General features: G+C 42.5%; 1 protein-coding gene across 4 annotated transcripts in view; it reads right to left on the reverse strand.

The window, feature by feature from the left end:
- FAT1 (FAT atypical cadherin 1) overlaps positions 1–18013 on the reverse strand; it is a 133762-nt gene that overhangs the window by 46232 nt on the left and 69517 nt on the right. For all 4 annotated transcript variants that reach the window (XR_007151514.1, XM_047855608.1, XM_047855609.1 and 1 more), the window contains exons 4-6: positions 4980–5041; positions 1233–1562; positions 444–654 (exon numbers count right to left, since the gene is read on the reverse strand). Coding sequence is in view for 3 of the 4 variants with exons in the window: in XM_047855608.1 (XP_047711564.1) it covers positions 444–654; positions 1233–1562; positions 4980–5041 (603 nt within the window). In the remaining variant the exon portion in view is untranslated. The remainder of the gene's footprint in view (positions 1–443; positions 655–1232; positions 1563–4979; positions 5042–18013) is intronic.

The raw sequence follows: 18013 nt of genomic DNA on the forward strand, positions 1-18013 counted from the left end.
GCTTATTCCCTATAAAATACTGCCTGACCTGAGACAGTCAAGCAGGCAGTTATTTTAAGCATTCAAACCATATTCACTAAAAATAGCCATGTGCCATGTTATGTATCAAGAAGGAAAATCAAGAAGCTGTGCTTTTGAACCAAAAACATTCAGATTTCTAACTCTTTGATGCCACTTCTGAAAACCTTATTTTTAGGTTCATGATACACAGCACCAATTTTAAACAAGGTGAGTACGTGCTGGATATTGTAACACATTTGCAATCAAAATACTGCAGTTTAAGACAAATTCCCCACTTCTGGCTCTTGCTCCCAATTTTAAGTCCTGACATGGACACAAAAATCAGAAAAAGAGACAGGTTCTCAAAGACAGAAATAAATCAAAGACACGTTCTCCTCAGTGTAACCCACACACGGACAATGAAAACTCTGAGCCATGCTTACCAATGATATCAAACCAAAGAGGCGTGCCAGGAGGCTCCACAGATATCACTCCAATCATGTGAGCAACCGGGTCACTTTCCATGACAGTAAAGGTAAAAAACGGTTCTTCAAATGAAATCGGCTCCAGGGATGGTTTGGGTTTGGAAATCCATTCAATGTGGAGTCGCGTGGTTGACGACTTTTGGGGGCGACCATTATCAACTGCCTTAATCTGTAACATGTAAGCAGAGGGGATAAAAGGAGCAAACTAGAAGTTACATCCATAAGTGAAGCACAGATCAGTTTGGTCTTTAAGTTAATTTCAAACAGTATCTATATTTGTGTATTCCCCATGTTTAAGGTTTGATTAAAAAGAGCAACCTCTCAGGGAGCCTGGGTGGCTCAGTCGGTGTTCGGCATCCGACTTCAGCTCAGGTCAGGACTTGTGGTCTGGGAGTTCGCGCCCCACGTCGGGCTCTGCGCTGACAGCTCAGAGCCTGGAGCTCGCTTCGGGTTCTGGGTCTCCCCCTCTCTCTGACCCTCCCCTGCTCACACGGTCTCTCTCTCTCTCTCAAAATTAAACAAACATTTAAAAAAAAAAAAAAAAAGAGCAACCTCTTCAGGCCACACTCAATGTAAGCAATAACTGGAGTGACAGCCGAAGAGGACAACCTAAGCCACATTTCCCAAAGTCAGGTCACAAACACTGAGGCTACTTATTGAAGAAAGAAAAAGTTACAAGAGAAGTGATGTGAGACCAGATTAACAGTCAAAGTATGTGAGAAATTCAAAGACCAGATCTTAACTCACTGAAAGGATATCATATTCTCCAGCTCCAGAGAACTTCTTGGACGAAACCACTCCGGTTTTTGGCTCAATGAAAAATTTGCCATGCTCGTTTCCATCTTCAATGCTGTAAGAGATCTCTGCATTGGGACCTTCGTCTTTGTCTGTAGCGATAACACGATAGATGGGCTCGCGCTTGGAGTTTCTTTCTCGTTCTGGTCTTTCCCGCTCTGGGAGTCTGATTTTGTAGAACTTTTGTAGGAACTGGGGTTTGTTGTCGTTTTCGTCAAGGATTTTCACAATTACTCTTGCAATGGTTGACTTGGGGGGGCTACCATTGTCTGTCACGGTAACCTGTGTGTGAAAGGGAAAACAGGTCGACAGAGGTTTTTAAAAATAGAACTACATGAAAAGCGACTACCTTCCTAATTGAGGATAACCTGTATTTTGCATAAACCTGTATTTTGCATCTCACCCAGCACTAGGACGCACACCATCTCCTCTCCTGACAACAGGAGGCAAGGCGACGTGTCCCATTCAGACAGGGACCCGGGCAGCAGGCGGGGGCTAAGGAGGAGGCACAGCAGGAGCCCCGCCTCTCCCCTCACCACGCTGCCTGTCCCGGGGCTGCCACAGCTGTAATGCGCAGGTCGCCAAAATGGCAAACTATCAGCAACATCTTTTTGAATCACGGAAGAGCTACAGGGAGATTTTGCTTTTCAATAAGGAGTCCTCTTAGGAATAACATCCACTCTCTACCCTTAAAAATCACATCTCCACATACCGCATTAAAAATCATCAGTTTAAAATATGTGCAAAGTCACGTGCCTCTTCATACTAGCCGCTGCCCTTTTGTTCTGTCGGACCCTCTTCTTGCACAGGAGTCCTCCACATTCAGCAGGGCGGACATAAAAACTGTCATTCCAAACCCACTTATTCAATAAGATTTTCAGTAAAAAGAACATAAATAACAACCTGAGGTCTTGAGGACTGGTGAATGCTTCCATATGCGCAATTTCATCCCGAAATCAGATGTCCACTATTATTTTGGTGTGTACGTTCAAAGCAATAACCCTAGGAATAGCTCCCTCACCACATCCTCCAAAATTAATGACTGAAATGCATTTTTAAAAACATTAAAGTATACTGCAGGTTTTTGTGGGACTCATTTTGTTTTTACAGCTTGGTGAGTATAAATCTGTTGTTTATAAAAATGTGACTATATCCTAATAGTACTCATCAAGAGTATTTAAGTCAAGTAGCTGTTTCTCCTTAAGTACATGATTGGGGCACCTGGCTGCTCAGGCGGTTAAGCATCTGCCCCCGGGTTTCGGCTCAGGTCACGATCTCATGGGTCTGTGAGTTCGAGCCTCGAGTCTGCACTGTCAGTGCAGAGCCTACTTGGGATTCTCTCTCTCCCTCTCTCTGCCCCTGCCCCCCCATCAAAATACACAAGCTTAAAAAGAAAACAAAAATGAAAAAAATCAAGTGCATGATTTACCTGCTCACACTCTCAAAATAAAAACAAAATTTACAATGACTATTTAATTTTAACCTCCCAAAACATTTCCTTTGGATCAGTTTTCAGATGATCTTTAGGAAAAAGAAAGAAAATTAATGAGAACTAGAAGCAAGCACTGTGTTTTGCAGTATCATCACCAACATGGTTTTAAGTTTCAGTTCAATAACCAGCAGCCAGTAACACAGCTTTTAACACGGAACTGAAAAACTCTTCAAGACAGGCCAATCGACACCGGCGTTGGCCCTCAAACACCCCACCAAGGACTACAGAAAGCATACGAGGTATGTAAACAAACCATTACAGTCTTATTTCCCACCAACGTCTTACTATCATCTTCAGAGTCCTAAGTCCTAAGTCCTAACCTTACACTTGCTCCCATCCAGCCTTTGACAGGTGCCACCAACAGGTGGCTCTGGAGTAGGGCGCACAGCCAGCAGGTGTCCCGTGCAGCTCTGACCAGGGCACGGGCCCAGCACGATCCCCATGCCGGGGACCTGCCACTCCAGACAGATTGCCACCGGTTCCTTTTCTTCAGGAACCATATTCTCCCTTCTGTCAATCACTGTAGTGACTGGATGAAAATTCTAAGCTCTGCTCTATCAGAAGGAAAGAGAATTCAAGGGACCTGTACCACCGACGGCTGGATGGAACACACGAAGGAATTACTAACTGTAATGGTGGCTGTGAAGCACCTTTTCTACACAGGATATTCATGTGCACACGTTACACAGCTATAAAAACTACGTATTTTACTGACAATTAGAAAATCAGACCAAGGGGGCACCTGGGTGGCTCAGTCGGATGAGTGTCCGACTGTGGCTCAGGTCATCTCTCAGTCTGTGAGTTCGAATCCACATCGGGCTCTGTGGTGACAGTGCAGAGCCTGCTGTGGATCCTCTGCGCCTCCCTGCTCATGCTCGCTCGCTCGCTCTCTCTCTGTCTCTCTCAGGAAGGAACAAAAGGAAGGAAGGAAGGAAACTGGACCAGGGATGAAATGATATTAAGCAGGCACCATTATGAACAGCAATAATATAAAAAGAGGGATAGCTAAATATTAATCAAAATAATAATAACAAATCACAGCTTAGAACTTTCCCCAGGACCCACACTGGCAGAAGGGAAGATTCATGCAGAGGACTCGACAAGCACTTGGGTCTTTTCCAGCTCTAGCTCCAATGATCAACACTGGCTGTTAACATGTGACACAGAAATGCCAGCAGAGGTTACATGTCTGCTCTGCGTCCCTCCCCAAGTGCCGTCTCTTCTCAGCCCCCTCCTGGTCTAGAGGCCGTGGCTCCCGGCCGTCGCATCCGGCCCGCCGTCCACAGGACACTACGTGCCCCCTCCACAGACTCCTATCCCTGCGCCTACAGGGTGCTGACCCTCTACCAGCAAACTAGTGAAGGACAAGCTGTGTTTCTTCTTTCAGGGCCTAGAAGGCATTTTAAGTGAGCTGTGAGCATGAGAAGCCTAGCAGAAGAGACCCTGTCAGTCTTCAATCTTTTAGTTTAGAAATGTTTACAAAGCACAAACTTTTAGTAAAAAGCACAAACTTTCAGGGCACCTGGGTGGCTCAGTCAGTTTAGCGTCCAGCTCTCGGTTTCAGCTCAGGTCATGGTCCCAGGGTTGTGGGATTGAGCCCCACGTCGGGGTCCACGCTGACAATGCAGAGCCTGCTTGGGATTCTCTCTCTCTTCCCCCCTCTCTCTGCCCCTCTCCTGCGCTCTCTCACGCACTCTCAAAATAAATAAACTTAATTTTTTTAAACAACAAAACACAAACTTTCTACAATTCAGTTTGAAATGCAAAAACAAGGCAATTACTTAAGGATAACGATAACAAAAAGTGGAAACTAGCTACAGTTGAATTAGACCTAGTATCATAAAAAATCCTGAAAACAATACTGAGGAAAAAGATGTAGAAGGCCTATAGAAATACATCTCATGTAAATGAAAAGGAAATTTCAATAATATCGCTTTCATTTGATTGCTCTGTGTGTGTCGTGCATGTGTAAAGCACAATAATTTGAGCGGTCCTGTATTCTGGGGATAGAAAGGGATTTAAGGGGACATGAACCACACTCACAAAGGTTTGGTTTCCCCTTTATTTTCCTTTCTAATAATGACCAGGAGGCAATATAATGAAATAGTAACAATTATGAAGACTAGTTAATGTGACCACGAATGTTCTTTCCCATGATATTTATAATTATAGTATTTTTAAAATAACTAAAATAAAGAAATGCTTACTTCTAATATATGTTCATCCTGCTGCTCTCGGTCCAGTTTCCTTGACGTTGTTGTGATAAGACCTATGAAGTGGTAACAGTTCATTAATCGTTACAAATAAAGTCAAAATATTTATAAAATATCGTTACTGAAACCTCACGGAGCACAAAAGTCTGAGCAAATCTCTGATCCTGAAGGGAAAAAAAAATGATTAATCCAGGTTCAATCATTTTATTTACAACCAACACACTTCACACGGTCTCATTTTAATGGCTCTTAAACACAGTAGATAAATGACGGATGAAAAAGTGGCAGAACTCCAGTTACCTTCTTGATGTGGCCAGTGGTTTGAATATACACTGTTGTCAGAAGACATTTTTTAAAAAGTTGAGATGAAGTTACTCAGGATTTCAAACTCCTCTAACTTCTGCAGAGACAATTAAGTATGAAGTGACAGAAAAAATCTTCCGTAACTGTATTAGAAGAACCAGTGGAATGGCTACCGCCATGACTTATTACCTCCCAATCACTGACCCTCGTAAGTGGAGACTCGTTACAAAAGTAATGTGACTTTCCAGGAAATACTGCTCAGATGTCAACTAATTTCCGATGGAAGAAAAAAATAAATGATCCTCAAAGAAACCCCATATTCTTTATCTCCTTGATTTTTCTATCAAACTAGAAAATCTATAGTTTCAATCTGTCTCTAGAACTTTAATAACAGTCGATGTGAGTGTCCACATAGGTGGGATCCTGGAAGACCGTGAAAACGGATTAAATCCTTTCTGTACTTCACAAAATACACACAAAATTCCCCCAACCACTAACACAGCCTCCGCAGCCTGCGCTGACCATGGTCAGGGGTGTATACAGTGGATCTGACGTCAGATCAGCAGCTCAGGTAAAACCTTCTGAGGCAAGACGACTGGCAGGAACCACCTTTCTCCGGCCCAGCTTTTTGTGGTTTTTTTCCACAGGAAAATACTTCAAATAATGTATATTTAAGAAAGACTTTATCACTATAATTGATTTTCCCCTATTATCCTAAGTAATTTCACACAACTACCAATTAAAGGCTATTCAAAACGATTCTCTAAATTTGTAAATGAAAGGTTCGTGTTTTTATTTAATTTGATGAGGATTTTTTTCTTCCCTAAAATAGTTTACTGAGGATCTCAATCAACATGATCTCCCCCACAATTCAGTGAAGCAACGCACTCTTGCGGATAATAACAACAAAAGACTATATTGTAAACTAGAATCTGGGGGGTTTCCCAAACCACACTTATAGACTGAAACAGGTTCAAGGAAAATGCACGGCAATGCTTAACGGCGTAAAAATGTTGCTTAATGTGGCAGAGGTTTGATTTTCATCAGTCAAAAACCTTTTTAAAATTTTTTTTTTTTTTTCAACGTTTATTTACTTTTGGGACAGAGAGAGACAGAGCATGAACGGGGGAGGGGCAGAGAGAGAGGGAGACAGAATCGGAAACAGGCTCCAGGCTCTGAGCCATCAGCCCAGAGCCTGACGCGGGGCTCGAACTCACGGACCGCGCGAGATCATGACCTGGCTGAAGTCGGACGCTTAACCGACTGCGCCACCCAGGCGCCCCTCAAAAACCTTTTAAAGTTAATCCCTCTTGTTTCCTATCAAATGTTTACCACTTTCTGATGATGGTTTTAAGTACTTCAAGAATGACAGGAAATCACTGTGATTCGTCCCATCGAACTGTCCTAAGGTGCCCATCGAAAAGCTGTCATCAATGGTCACATCACAAGGGCAACAGCTTGGCACGTTCTCAGCAAAACAGGATCCTGCTTGTGTAGAGCATAATCACTTGTTGCAAGAATGCCTGTTAGCAAATAAGTTTCTACAGCCAATAACCAAATGCCCATTAACAATACAATCCCCCACTTCACGGCTTGCTTTCGGCACACTTAACAAAGGTGTGTGCCCACATCCACGCGACAAATTCGACAGAGACAAAAAGCAAACCCAGGTTTATTATTTGCACTCTCCATATGCTTCAAATTAATTCTCCTCTGTTAACTCAAATGGAACATTAACTCCGTCTGAATGCAATGAATTCTAATGTTCTATTCCCTTCTTACACACTCTTTCAGCCTAGTTACTGCTATCCGCTCCCCCACCTCCCGGCTCAGACGTCACTTCTGAGGCCTGACCCGACAGGTGTGCCTGGGGTCCCGAGGCGGGGCTCCACACTCACATCTGCCGTAGCGCAGCACGGCCCCACAGGACTACGGTCACTCACTCCAATCTCCTCTTGCTGCCTGCAAAGCCTAGAAGGACAGACTGCCTTTCTCGCCCATCTTGGTTATACTGCTACACCTCTATTACCCTAAAAGAAAATACTTAAACGTGTGAACCAAAAAGGGGCAGCATTAGAACTACGTATTTGAGCGAGACAGACACATAACCTACACTAAACTTGGAAATAACGATACGCATTTACGGCTCACATATGCGCCAACAGAAAGTGATGCAGCATCTATTTACAGGCAGGACGTGCCAGGCGGTCCAGGGGACAGTGGCGTCCAGCAGGCACGTAGAGGCCCAGATCCCTCGTGCCGGGGCGGGTTCCACCCCAAGTACACCTGGGTTCCACCCCAAGTACAAAAGGCTGTGAGGAATAAAGGGAACGTTGGGCCAGTTTTACGAAAGTAGGGTCCAGTCACGTTTAGAAAGCCACGAAGAAGCCGAGGGAGCAGCAAGCTGAAGACAAGCACCCTGTGTCGCAGGAACCGGGGACAGAGAGTTTTAGGGAGGAAGTCCCTCCCCCGAGTACGTCAGAGTGGCTCAGCAGAGGAGCTAAAAGGAGAGCCGGAGAGGCAGGAAGGAGACCAGGACGGGTGTTTCTTTTATGAAGAGGAGACTTTAGCAGGCAGCACGGAGCCACGCAGAGAGTGAGCTCTGAACGCGAGGGAAGATGAAGCCTGAGACCAGAGCTGACCAGTACAGGAGCCACAAGCATCGTGGGGCAACAAATTCAAATCGCACCTACAATAGCTCGTGAACACGGAACACACTTCAGACTGACAAGACGGCCTTTTTTTCTGGATTCACAACACTCCTACCCGAAGAAATCCCGTCAGAAGCGCCACGGTGCTTTCTTTTGCCCCACGCCAAAGGGCGAGGCTGTGCCTGTGCATCTGGGGGCGTTGCGGGGGCATGAGGTGCCCTGGCCCTTACAGAAGAGAGAAATTAACGCTTCTTGTGGAATTTGCACACCAAATGAACCCCAGGGAGAGAACACATTTCCCAACCAGGAAGGAAAATCCCAGGAAAACCGGGACATCCTTGGAGCCACCCCAGGGAGCCACATTCCAGCCACGCTCACTTCGCACTCACTTCCGCTGCAATTCTGCACATCTCGATGCTGCTAATCCTTCCACCTGGCCTACCTGACAAGCACCTATTTCGAAAGACGAATCCGAAGTGTACCTTTTCTACATGCCCAGTACGTGTTATTAACCCTGTAGGCGTGGAATATCCTAATAAGGATATCCATTTCTTTCATTTTAAACATCTGTGTTCATCTGTTATGTTTATTACTAAATCCCAGGAGGATCTATACTAGTAGAAACAGCACCGATTCTTCAGAACTAGAGAGAAACCTTCAATATGATCGAACTCGCCTGAGTCAAAGAGAAGTTAAACGGTCCCAAGACCACCAGTAAGTCATCACAGCCAGGACTACAAGTGTAGTTTTCCTGAGGCCCCGTTGAGAGCGTTTGGGGATTCTTCTCTTCCCCATCGCATCACACTGCATCATTTACTATACTTTAGGATTTCAAGTCTCCATCAACTCTGAACTACGACTTACATAAAACTTAAGGGAGCACACACGCAATCAGCAATAGTTAATCATTATTCATTTAGTAGGTCAAAAAAAGGGAGAAAAGCAGAGTGGGCAGAAGCAGAACAATGTATATGCAAGTGCTGCCTTTTCTCACTCTTGCATTCCATCTTTTTGTGGAGCACTATTAAACTAAAAATAGAAATGCAAAGACAAAGTTTCTTTATTTGGCCTACAAAAACATCTCACTGTGCAGACCAATACTATTATAAATGTAAGTGAACTGAGAGAGCAAACACCCTATATTCTCACCAAGTCGCAGTGGCCACTTTACTCCATAAACATATGTGAAACTAAGAAGCCAAACTTTCCTGTTTGACGATCAGTATTAAAAAAAAACCATTCAGGTTTCCAAGGCCACTTTAGCATTTACGGAAGAGAATCCATTTAAGGATACAAGAAAATTAGATTAACTAAAATGTTTCAATACAGAATTTTACTCTGACATTTCTTACGATGCCAAAAACCATCTCTAAACTTCTCAAAGTTGAAGAGGTCAAATGGACATCACGAAGTAGGGTAGCACATAAAGATGAACGTCAAAGAATCAGCAGGTGAGGATAAGGTGAAATGGTCCGCGAAGGCGGAGCTATACGCAGGTATTCATTCAACCGTCCTGGGGGTGCGCTAAGAACCTAGAGATGACAAAGAGGCTTGTTTTCAAGAAACAAGGGTGAAAGCAAAGACCGCATTCAACAAACTATACAAAAGTTAGACTAGAGTGGAGGGTACACAGAGGACGCAGGGAGAAAGCAAGGGCTCTTGCTGAGGGTTCTGTATTCCAAGAAAGCTTTAACTTGGCTGGACAATGAGACACACATAGTCTAGCCATCTCTATTGTTCCAGGAGACAACCAGCCCACCACTCAATGTGCAAGCGAGGCCAGCCAGGACCAACCAGCCTCGGAGAGAACCAGCCGAGTGACCACCGCTGCATGAAACGCCAGCCAGGCCTGGACAAGACCAGAAGCGCCCCGCAGAATCCCGTAAGAAATTATGGTGGTGGCTGTCTCAAGCCACTAAATTCTGGGACGGGTTGCTCCACAGCAAGGGCAAAATAATGCATCAGATGACCTCACCTCTAATTGTTATCTGACTTACTACATGCCAAGGTGGTGAGCTTTCAATAAATTTTCTCATTTAGTCCAGATGTATGCAAGTGGCGGTATCTATATCATGACACGTTACCCTTGTTACAGGCTCGGAGAGATTAAATTGCCTTCTCAAGGTCATTCAGCAAGATGGTGATTTGGAAGTTCGATACACCCAGATCACCAGAGTCTGAAGTCCACAATAAGAACGAGAGAACCCAGGGAGGCACTGAAAGATTAGGTTCTATAGAAAATGGTTTGAAACGTCAGTGCTGTGGATGTAACTAGATGGCAGCCAGAGATGAAGGAGGGGGAAAAAACAATTTCTTAGTAGGATTAAGATCCAACCACAACGAGAGAACAAATACTTGTGATCGGTAGTCAGAGTTTTTAAAGAACCACAACTGTAAAAAAATAAAAATAGAAAAATAAAAATAAAAAAAAAAGTCTGGCCATGTGTCCACCTTGTTTGGCAAGAATTTACTTTGAACCATTTTCGAATTATTCTGCTTGACAATAAACAGCAAAAGGGGAAATATCAAGGAAGGGGAGAAAAGGTCTACCCACCTCGTTAACATTTCCCATTACTCTGATTATTTTCCTCTAACTTCTGCAAGTACTTTGGCTTTTGTATACTTTTGCTCATTTTACAATAATGCATAAACTACAGCAACATGTGTTCTAGAAAAGCAGGTGTCCACCAGAATTTCCTGTGATGGGCGAGTTCTTCAATGTGCACTGTCCAATATAGTAGCCCACCGCATATGTGGCCACTAAGCATTGGCAAAGTGGCGAGTGTGACTGCAGAACTGAATTTTTTAAAGCTAATTTCAATGATTTAAATTTAAATAAGTCATCTCTGCTCTTTTAGGGCGCCTCCAATTTTCAAATCATCCACATCAAAACCAAAAACTGTGATACCTTCAATATCCAAAATCTTTTTCCATGGTCAGAATTTGAAACAGTAATTCAGTGGCAAACAAATAATTGCTATCAAAATTCAAATTCTGTAAACACCTGTCTTAATTCAAAAGAGTGAAAAAAGGAAAACTTTCCAAGATCCTGATTCTGACCTGCTGATGCTGTTCCATGTTCCCTTCCTGACACCCCCTTTCACTGGTCTCCTTTCTCACTGGGCTCTGCAGGCGATGAAGAAACGGTTTGGTTTCACCTAAACACCAAGAGTCTCCATGTTTAGGGTTAGGGGAGCCTGGGTGGCTGTCAGTTGCAGGTCCAACTTCAGCTCACGTCATGATCTCACAGTTCATGGGTTCGAGCCCCGCGTCAGGCTCTGTGCGGACCGCTTGGAGCCTGATTCGGATTCTGTCTCCCTCTCTCTGCCCCTTCCCCACACTCATACTCTGTGTCCCTCTCTCTCTCAAAAATAAATAAACGTTAAAAAAAATTTTGTTAAAGATTCTCTATTTAAAGGCTTTTGGGGAAAAAAAACTCATTATACCAACTTGTATTTTTTGCTTCTCATGATCTCTAAGAACACTAATCCATGAAATGTATGTTCATAAGCAGTGATGATGTCGTAAGGTTTACTAACTCAAAGTCACTTGTTCAGTCTGTATCACGTTATTCAACTTGCTTTTTCATTATGTCTTCCCCAAATGTGTCGCTTTGAAACATACATATAAAAAACCTAGGAAAAGGCCCATGTCCTCAAAAGCATACAATTCACTTAAGGAAACAGCCCGTACACCTAAAAGGTACAACTAAGTATTATACTACGGTCTCATAGCTCACTTTTTAGGCAGCACTAATTGTGTGCTTCCCAGGACCCAGCTCTGGGCTAAGCATTTTATATAGGTCATTCTCAATGAATAATCACGGCAACCCCATAAGGGAGCAACTAACACAGAGTATCTGAAGATATTTGAGGCTTTTGAGAGGTAAAGTCACAAGGCTAGTAAATGGCAAAGTGGAGATTTGACCCTAAGTCCATCTGATCCCAGAGCCCAAACTCTTGGCTCACACAAATAATTTTAAGTGTGTAGCTCCTAATTCCTTATTTAATATGTACAATGATCACACCACAAAATTATTCAGTGAGCACCAACGAGTTTCTCACATTACTCCAGGATTACCTCTAGCCATCCAGTCTGGCTCTCTTTGTGGATGTCCTCACGGTTCTGTATCCCTTTCATGGTGCTTTAGTAACCACAGCACTATTTTGAGCAGCCCTTGACTGCAGCCATGCAATTTAGGAATATTATTTTCAACGGTTTTCCCCACTGATTTTGCTGAAATACTTTAATACGATCTGTTCTTCAAAAAGTTTAAGAACTTTAATTGTGGCATATTTGGTGGTATAGCAAGTATTTAGTTTAAGTCTTAGGGTCCATCAGTGAGGATGGTGATTTCTTTAAAAAAAATTTTTTTTTCAACGTTTTTATTTATTTTTGGGACAGAGAGAGACAGAGCATGAACGAGGGAGGGGCAGAGAGAGAGGGAGACACAGAATCGGAAACAGGCTCCAGGCTCCGAGCCATCAGCCCAGAGCCCGATGCGGGGCTCGAACTCACGGACCGCGAGATCGTGACCTGGCTGAAGTCGGACGCTTAACCGACTGTGCCACCCAGGCGCCCCGAGGATGGTGATTTCTTTAGGAGGTGTTACCACTGGGATCCGGAATTTGATTTCTACCTTTCTGCTTTCAACCCTTACCAGGGATTGCCCTGACGACATTCACTGGGTTTTAAACATCAGCAACATTAAGGACAATTACTAAAGAACTGTAACACCCCAGTGAGTAGACGGTAAAACTAAACACGCTCAAGCAATTTTTAGACAAGTATTACAAAAACTAAAAAAGTAATATATTTATATATGGTATGTTTTATGTGTATACACCTTCATAAAAGGTTAGACCCCAAACTACCTGTGGTTGTCCCTTAGGAAATGGTATAGGAGGGGCCAAAGGGAGAGGAGAGGAGAAGAAAAGGCACTTTCACATTTTACTTTATAAAGTTCTTTATTACTGGAATCTTTTATTTGTAACAAGTACATTATTTAAAGTATTTTCTGTGTATTAAGTATATTATTTAAACTATCAAAACAGTTTAAAGGTCAATATGAAAAGACAGAAATATTTATTGGTTGAAAACTAATTTTAGGCTGGGAAGTCTCAAATAAGTGATTTTTTTTTTTTTAAATCTGGAATATCCGGCCATGCATATATTAAAATATTAAAACTTCCTGGGGGCTCCTGGGTGGCTCAGTCAGTTAAGCATACGACACCTGTTCTTGGCTCAGATCATAATCTCACAGTTCTGAGTTCGAGCCCCATGTTGGGCTCTGAGCTGACAGCACACAGCCTGTTTGAAATTCTGTCTCTCGCTCTGCACACCCCCCAGCCACCAACTGGCTGTCCCTCTCTTCCAAAATAAATAAACTCACAAAAAGAAAAACTTCTTAGAAATACGACAGTAGTATATCTTTTACAAGTTTTTCTAATAAAACTTAATGAAGTGTATCATACATTCTAGAATGTACTCTTACTGTAAAAACTAAGTTTGCTAGAGCCAAAGGGTGTTTTACAATCTAGCCCAAATCCCACACTTTAAAAACAAGAAAGTGAAGCTCAGGAATGTTGAATTAATTCCTGAAAGTCAGAAGCAGCAGCAGAATTGGAACTAAAATTGAGTTCTTCCCAAAGAAAGTATTTCCAAGTCTCTCTGCTGCTCTTGGGGCTCTTCAGCGAGAGGTCTGCGGGGAACTCTGAGGAAGGATTGGGTCAAACCCACTTCCTTCCTGCCCCACAGGAGAACCACCAAATCTGAATCTCCACTTATTCAGAGCACGATCTCATAGTTTGTGAGATTGAGCCCCGAGTCGGGTTCTATGCTGGTGGCATGGAGCCTGCTTGAGATTCTCTCTCTCTCTTCCTCTCTCTCTGCCCCACCCCTGCTCGTGCTCTCTCTCTCAAAATAAATAAATAAACATTAAAAAGGAAAAAAAATCTCCACCCGTGAGGACCCAGCTCAAACAATGTCACAGAGGTTTCCAGACAATCCATCCCATGCTAACTGTCTTGGGACAAGAGCTTACAGAAGTTGACAAGAACCCGTGCCCTCTTATTCTAATAGTTTCCTAAACACAGGATCGTTTTTAGTAATTATAATGATCACTAATGGCCATACTCTGGAAGAAAGTGTATTATCTATTTATCAGAAATACATTTCATTATAGACATAGAGAAATCTAACAGAGGACTATGGATTTATCAAAGAAAAAACATCTTTAAGAACCATAATGGGTGGGAATGCAAGCTGGTGCAGCCACTCTCTGGAAAACAGTATGGAGGTTCCTCAAAAAACTGAAAATAGAACTACCCTACGACCCAGCAATTGCACTACTAGGCATTTATCCACGGGATACAGGTGTGCTGTTTCAAAGGGACACATGCACCTCCATGTTAATAGCAGCACTATCAACAAAACCCAAAGTATGGAAAGAGCCCAAATGTCCATCGATGGATGAATGGATAAAGAAGATGTGTGTGTGTGTGTGTGTGTGTGTGTGTGTGTGTATACGTATATATACACACACACACATATATATGTGTATATGTATACATATATATGTATACATATATATACATACATATATACATATATACGTATATATGTGTGTGTGTGTGTGTATATATACGTATACACACACACACACACACACACACACACACACAGACACAATGGAGTATTATTCGGCAACCAAAAAGAATGAAATCTTGCCATGTGCAACTACGTGGATAGAACTGGAGGGTATTATGCTAAGTGAAATTAGTCAGAGAAAGACAAATATCATATGACTTCACTCATATAAGGACTTTAAGAGACAAAACAGATGAACATAAGGGAAGGGAACCAAAAATAATATAAAAACAGGTAGGGGGGACAACACAGAAGAGATTCATAAGTATGGAGAACAAACTGAGGGTTACAGGAGGGGTTGTGGGAGAGGGGATGGGCTAAATGGGTAAGGAGCACTAAGGAATCTACTTCTGAAATCACTGTTGCACTATATGCTAACTAATTTGGATGTAAATTTAAAAAAATAAAAAATAAAACAAGTTAAAAAGAAAAAAAATGCAACAACAACAAAAAAAGAATTTTTTCACGGTTTGACATTTGAAAAATGAAAATAATCAGAGATGGCCTACTACCCAATTTAAAAATAAAAGGTTTAAAAAAAAAAAAAAAAAAGAACCATAACAGGGGGCACCTAGGTGGTTCAGTCGGTTAAGTGTCCGACTTTGGCTCAGGTCATGATCTTGCGGCTGGTGGGTTCGAGCCCGTGTTGGGCACTGTGCTGATGGCTCAGAGCCTGGAGCCTGCTTCGGATTCTGTTTCTCTCTCTCTGCCCCTCCCCAGCTGCCTCTCAAAAATAAATATTAAAAAAAAAAAATTAAAAACAAACAAAACAAGAACCATAATGAACACTACAGAACTTACTTTGCAGAAATGGTCTGGTGAGCCTACATGAAGATTCCAACTGCTCTTAAGTTACTTATTAAAGCCAAAAACATCTCAGAACCTTCCTCACACATCTTCGGCTACAGGCCCCAATCATTAAATCCTGTTAGAACCTAAGTTAAATGAAATGTAGTCTTTCCAACATAAAAAGAAACAACGATCTAAATGGCTAAATCAATTTCCATTTAGCAGCATATTTTCCTTTTTTCTAGAAAATACCTTTTGTAGCACAAACGAACGCTGGTCCCTCCCCCAAAGATACATCCACCCTGAAACCTGTGTGGCTGTGACCTTATTTGAAAACTAGTCTCTCAAGATATAATTAAGTATCTCAAGGTAAGATCCAAATTTATGAAGGATCCAAAATTCGACGCGTCCTTTGAAGAGAGAGAGATGTGGAACGTACAGACGTGGGCCACAGGGCCACGTGGAGGAGGAGACACAGGTCAGAGTGCTGCTGCTACAAGCCGAGAAAGTGCCAGGAGCCCAGGAGCCTGAAGAGGCAAGCAAGGATTTTCCCTGAGAAATTTCAGAGGGGGTGTGGCCCTGCCAACACTTTCACTTCTGACTTCAGGCCTCCAGAAGTGCAGAGTATACACTTCTGTTGTTTTAAGCCACCCTGTTTGTGATAACTACAATAGCCTGAGAAAATTAATAACCTTTTCATTCGGATATCAAACAAAAACACTGAAAAAATATGAAGGAGTGAGAGGCGAAGAGGGGAGAGAGTGGAGGAGGAGGAGGGAAAACTAGGTAACAATGGCAAACAATTTCATAATCCAGAAAGAGCCACTCATACTGGCTCTCTGTATTTTATTATTGTCTTCATTTGAAATATGACTTTATAGGTATCATTCTATCAAGAGATAATTAAAAGGCAGTTCTTACACCCAAAGATGCTTTGGAGTGGGAAAGTGCCAAATGCTCCAAATAATTCAAATTAATTGTATGCTTTCCCTCAAAAGGCAGGGGAAGCAGGCTCTCAGCTCTGGGGGGACCTCCTACACTAGCCTGGCTGAGAATCACACACAAGCTAAGTCAGCTCCTTTTTTTTTAATTTATAAAACATGCAACAAATTGTACATCAGTTATATCTTTATAATTTTTCATACTTGTCCCTCCTACAGAGTAAAATAATGAAATAAAAAGTGCCTAAGCATTTTTCAGTAACCCTATTAACAATAATGACAAAAACTAGCTTAATGCCTATAAAATACAAAAATCACAATTAGAAAGTTGTTTCAACTAAAAACCAGGATAGAAAACACTCTCTTATTCTGAATAAACCAAAACAACTTCTTACTGTTCTTTCTTTTCCCTCTTTTTCACCCCCCTGCTGATCTTTTAAGAGTTCACTGAACAAGCACCACGGGCCTCAGGGTACCATGAGAATAATAAGAGAAAACATCTTCAAAAACCATTTACCCGGTAAAATATCTTTTGTCAGAAAAATTTTACCTGTGTTTGCTCTACATTCGCCACAAGGATCCTCTCCACTTTAGCTATAATGACCTCTCATTCATCTTGCATACGTTGTATGCTAAGAAAAAAACAGTAAAATGCCTACTGCCAGGAAAAATTACCATAAACTAAAGAAAAGAAATAGGAGAGGTCATAAGTTAAACAAAAGCATTTTAGCAACTTTAGAAATAGGAGAGGTCATAAGTTAAACAAAAGCATTTAGCAAATTTCGGGCTCCTGAGTAATTTTGTTGTTTTTTAATTTCCATGGTGCGCTACTGAAATATAACCTGCTTTAAGTTAGTTACTACCAAAGAACTCCAAGGACTAATCAAACGTATGGACCACAGAAGCAGCGATACAATTAGTACCTTTTTATTTTAATTATTTATTTATTTCGAGAGAGAGCACGTGCACAAGCAGGAGAGGGGCAAAAAGAGGGAGAGAGAAAACCCAAAGCAGGTTCCACGCTGCCAGCACAGAGCCCAACATGGGGCTCAAACCCCTGAACCATGAGATCACAACCTGAGCCGAAATCAAGAGTGGGACACTTAACCAACTGAGCCACACAGCAAACCCCCCCCCCATAAATTAGTATTTCTTTTTTTACTTAATTTTTTTTTAATGTTTTGTTCATTTTTGAGAAAGAGGGAGACAGAGTGCGAGTGGGGGAAGGGCAGAGAGAGAGGGAGACACAGAATCCAAAGCAGGCTCCACACTGTCAGCACAGAGCCCAACGCAGGACTCAAACCCAGGAATGGTGACATCATGACCTGAGCTGAATCGGGTACTTAACCAACTGAGCCACCCAGGTCCCCTAAAATTAGTACTTGTTAAATAAAGTATTAAAGCAAGGAAGGCACAGTGAGACAAGGAAGCAGGAGACAGTAATTATAGAATTCCATGCAGCACACGGTTGTCACTCAGTAGAGTTTTCCATGGGATACTCTACCCTACCGATCTGTTCCTGACCAGCTTTAATCAAATGAAAATGTTCTCATTCTAGGCTGATTACTGCAATTTACAAAGATCCCAGCTGAGGGGCGCCTGGGTGGCTGGGTAAGTCAAGCGTTCCACTTCAGCTCAGGTCAGGATCTCGCAGTTCCTAAGTTCGAGCCCTCGTCGGGCTCTGTGCTGACAGCTT

Source organism: Prionailurus viverrinus, chromosome B1 (assembly GCF_022837055.1).
Source record: "Prionailurus viverrinus isolate Anna chromosome B1, UM_Priviv_1.0, whole genome shotgun sequence".
Lineage (NCBI taxonomy): Eukaryota > Metazoa > Chordata > Mammalia > Carnivora > Felidae > Prionailurus > Prionailurus viverrinus.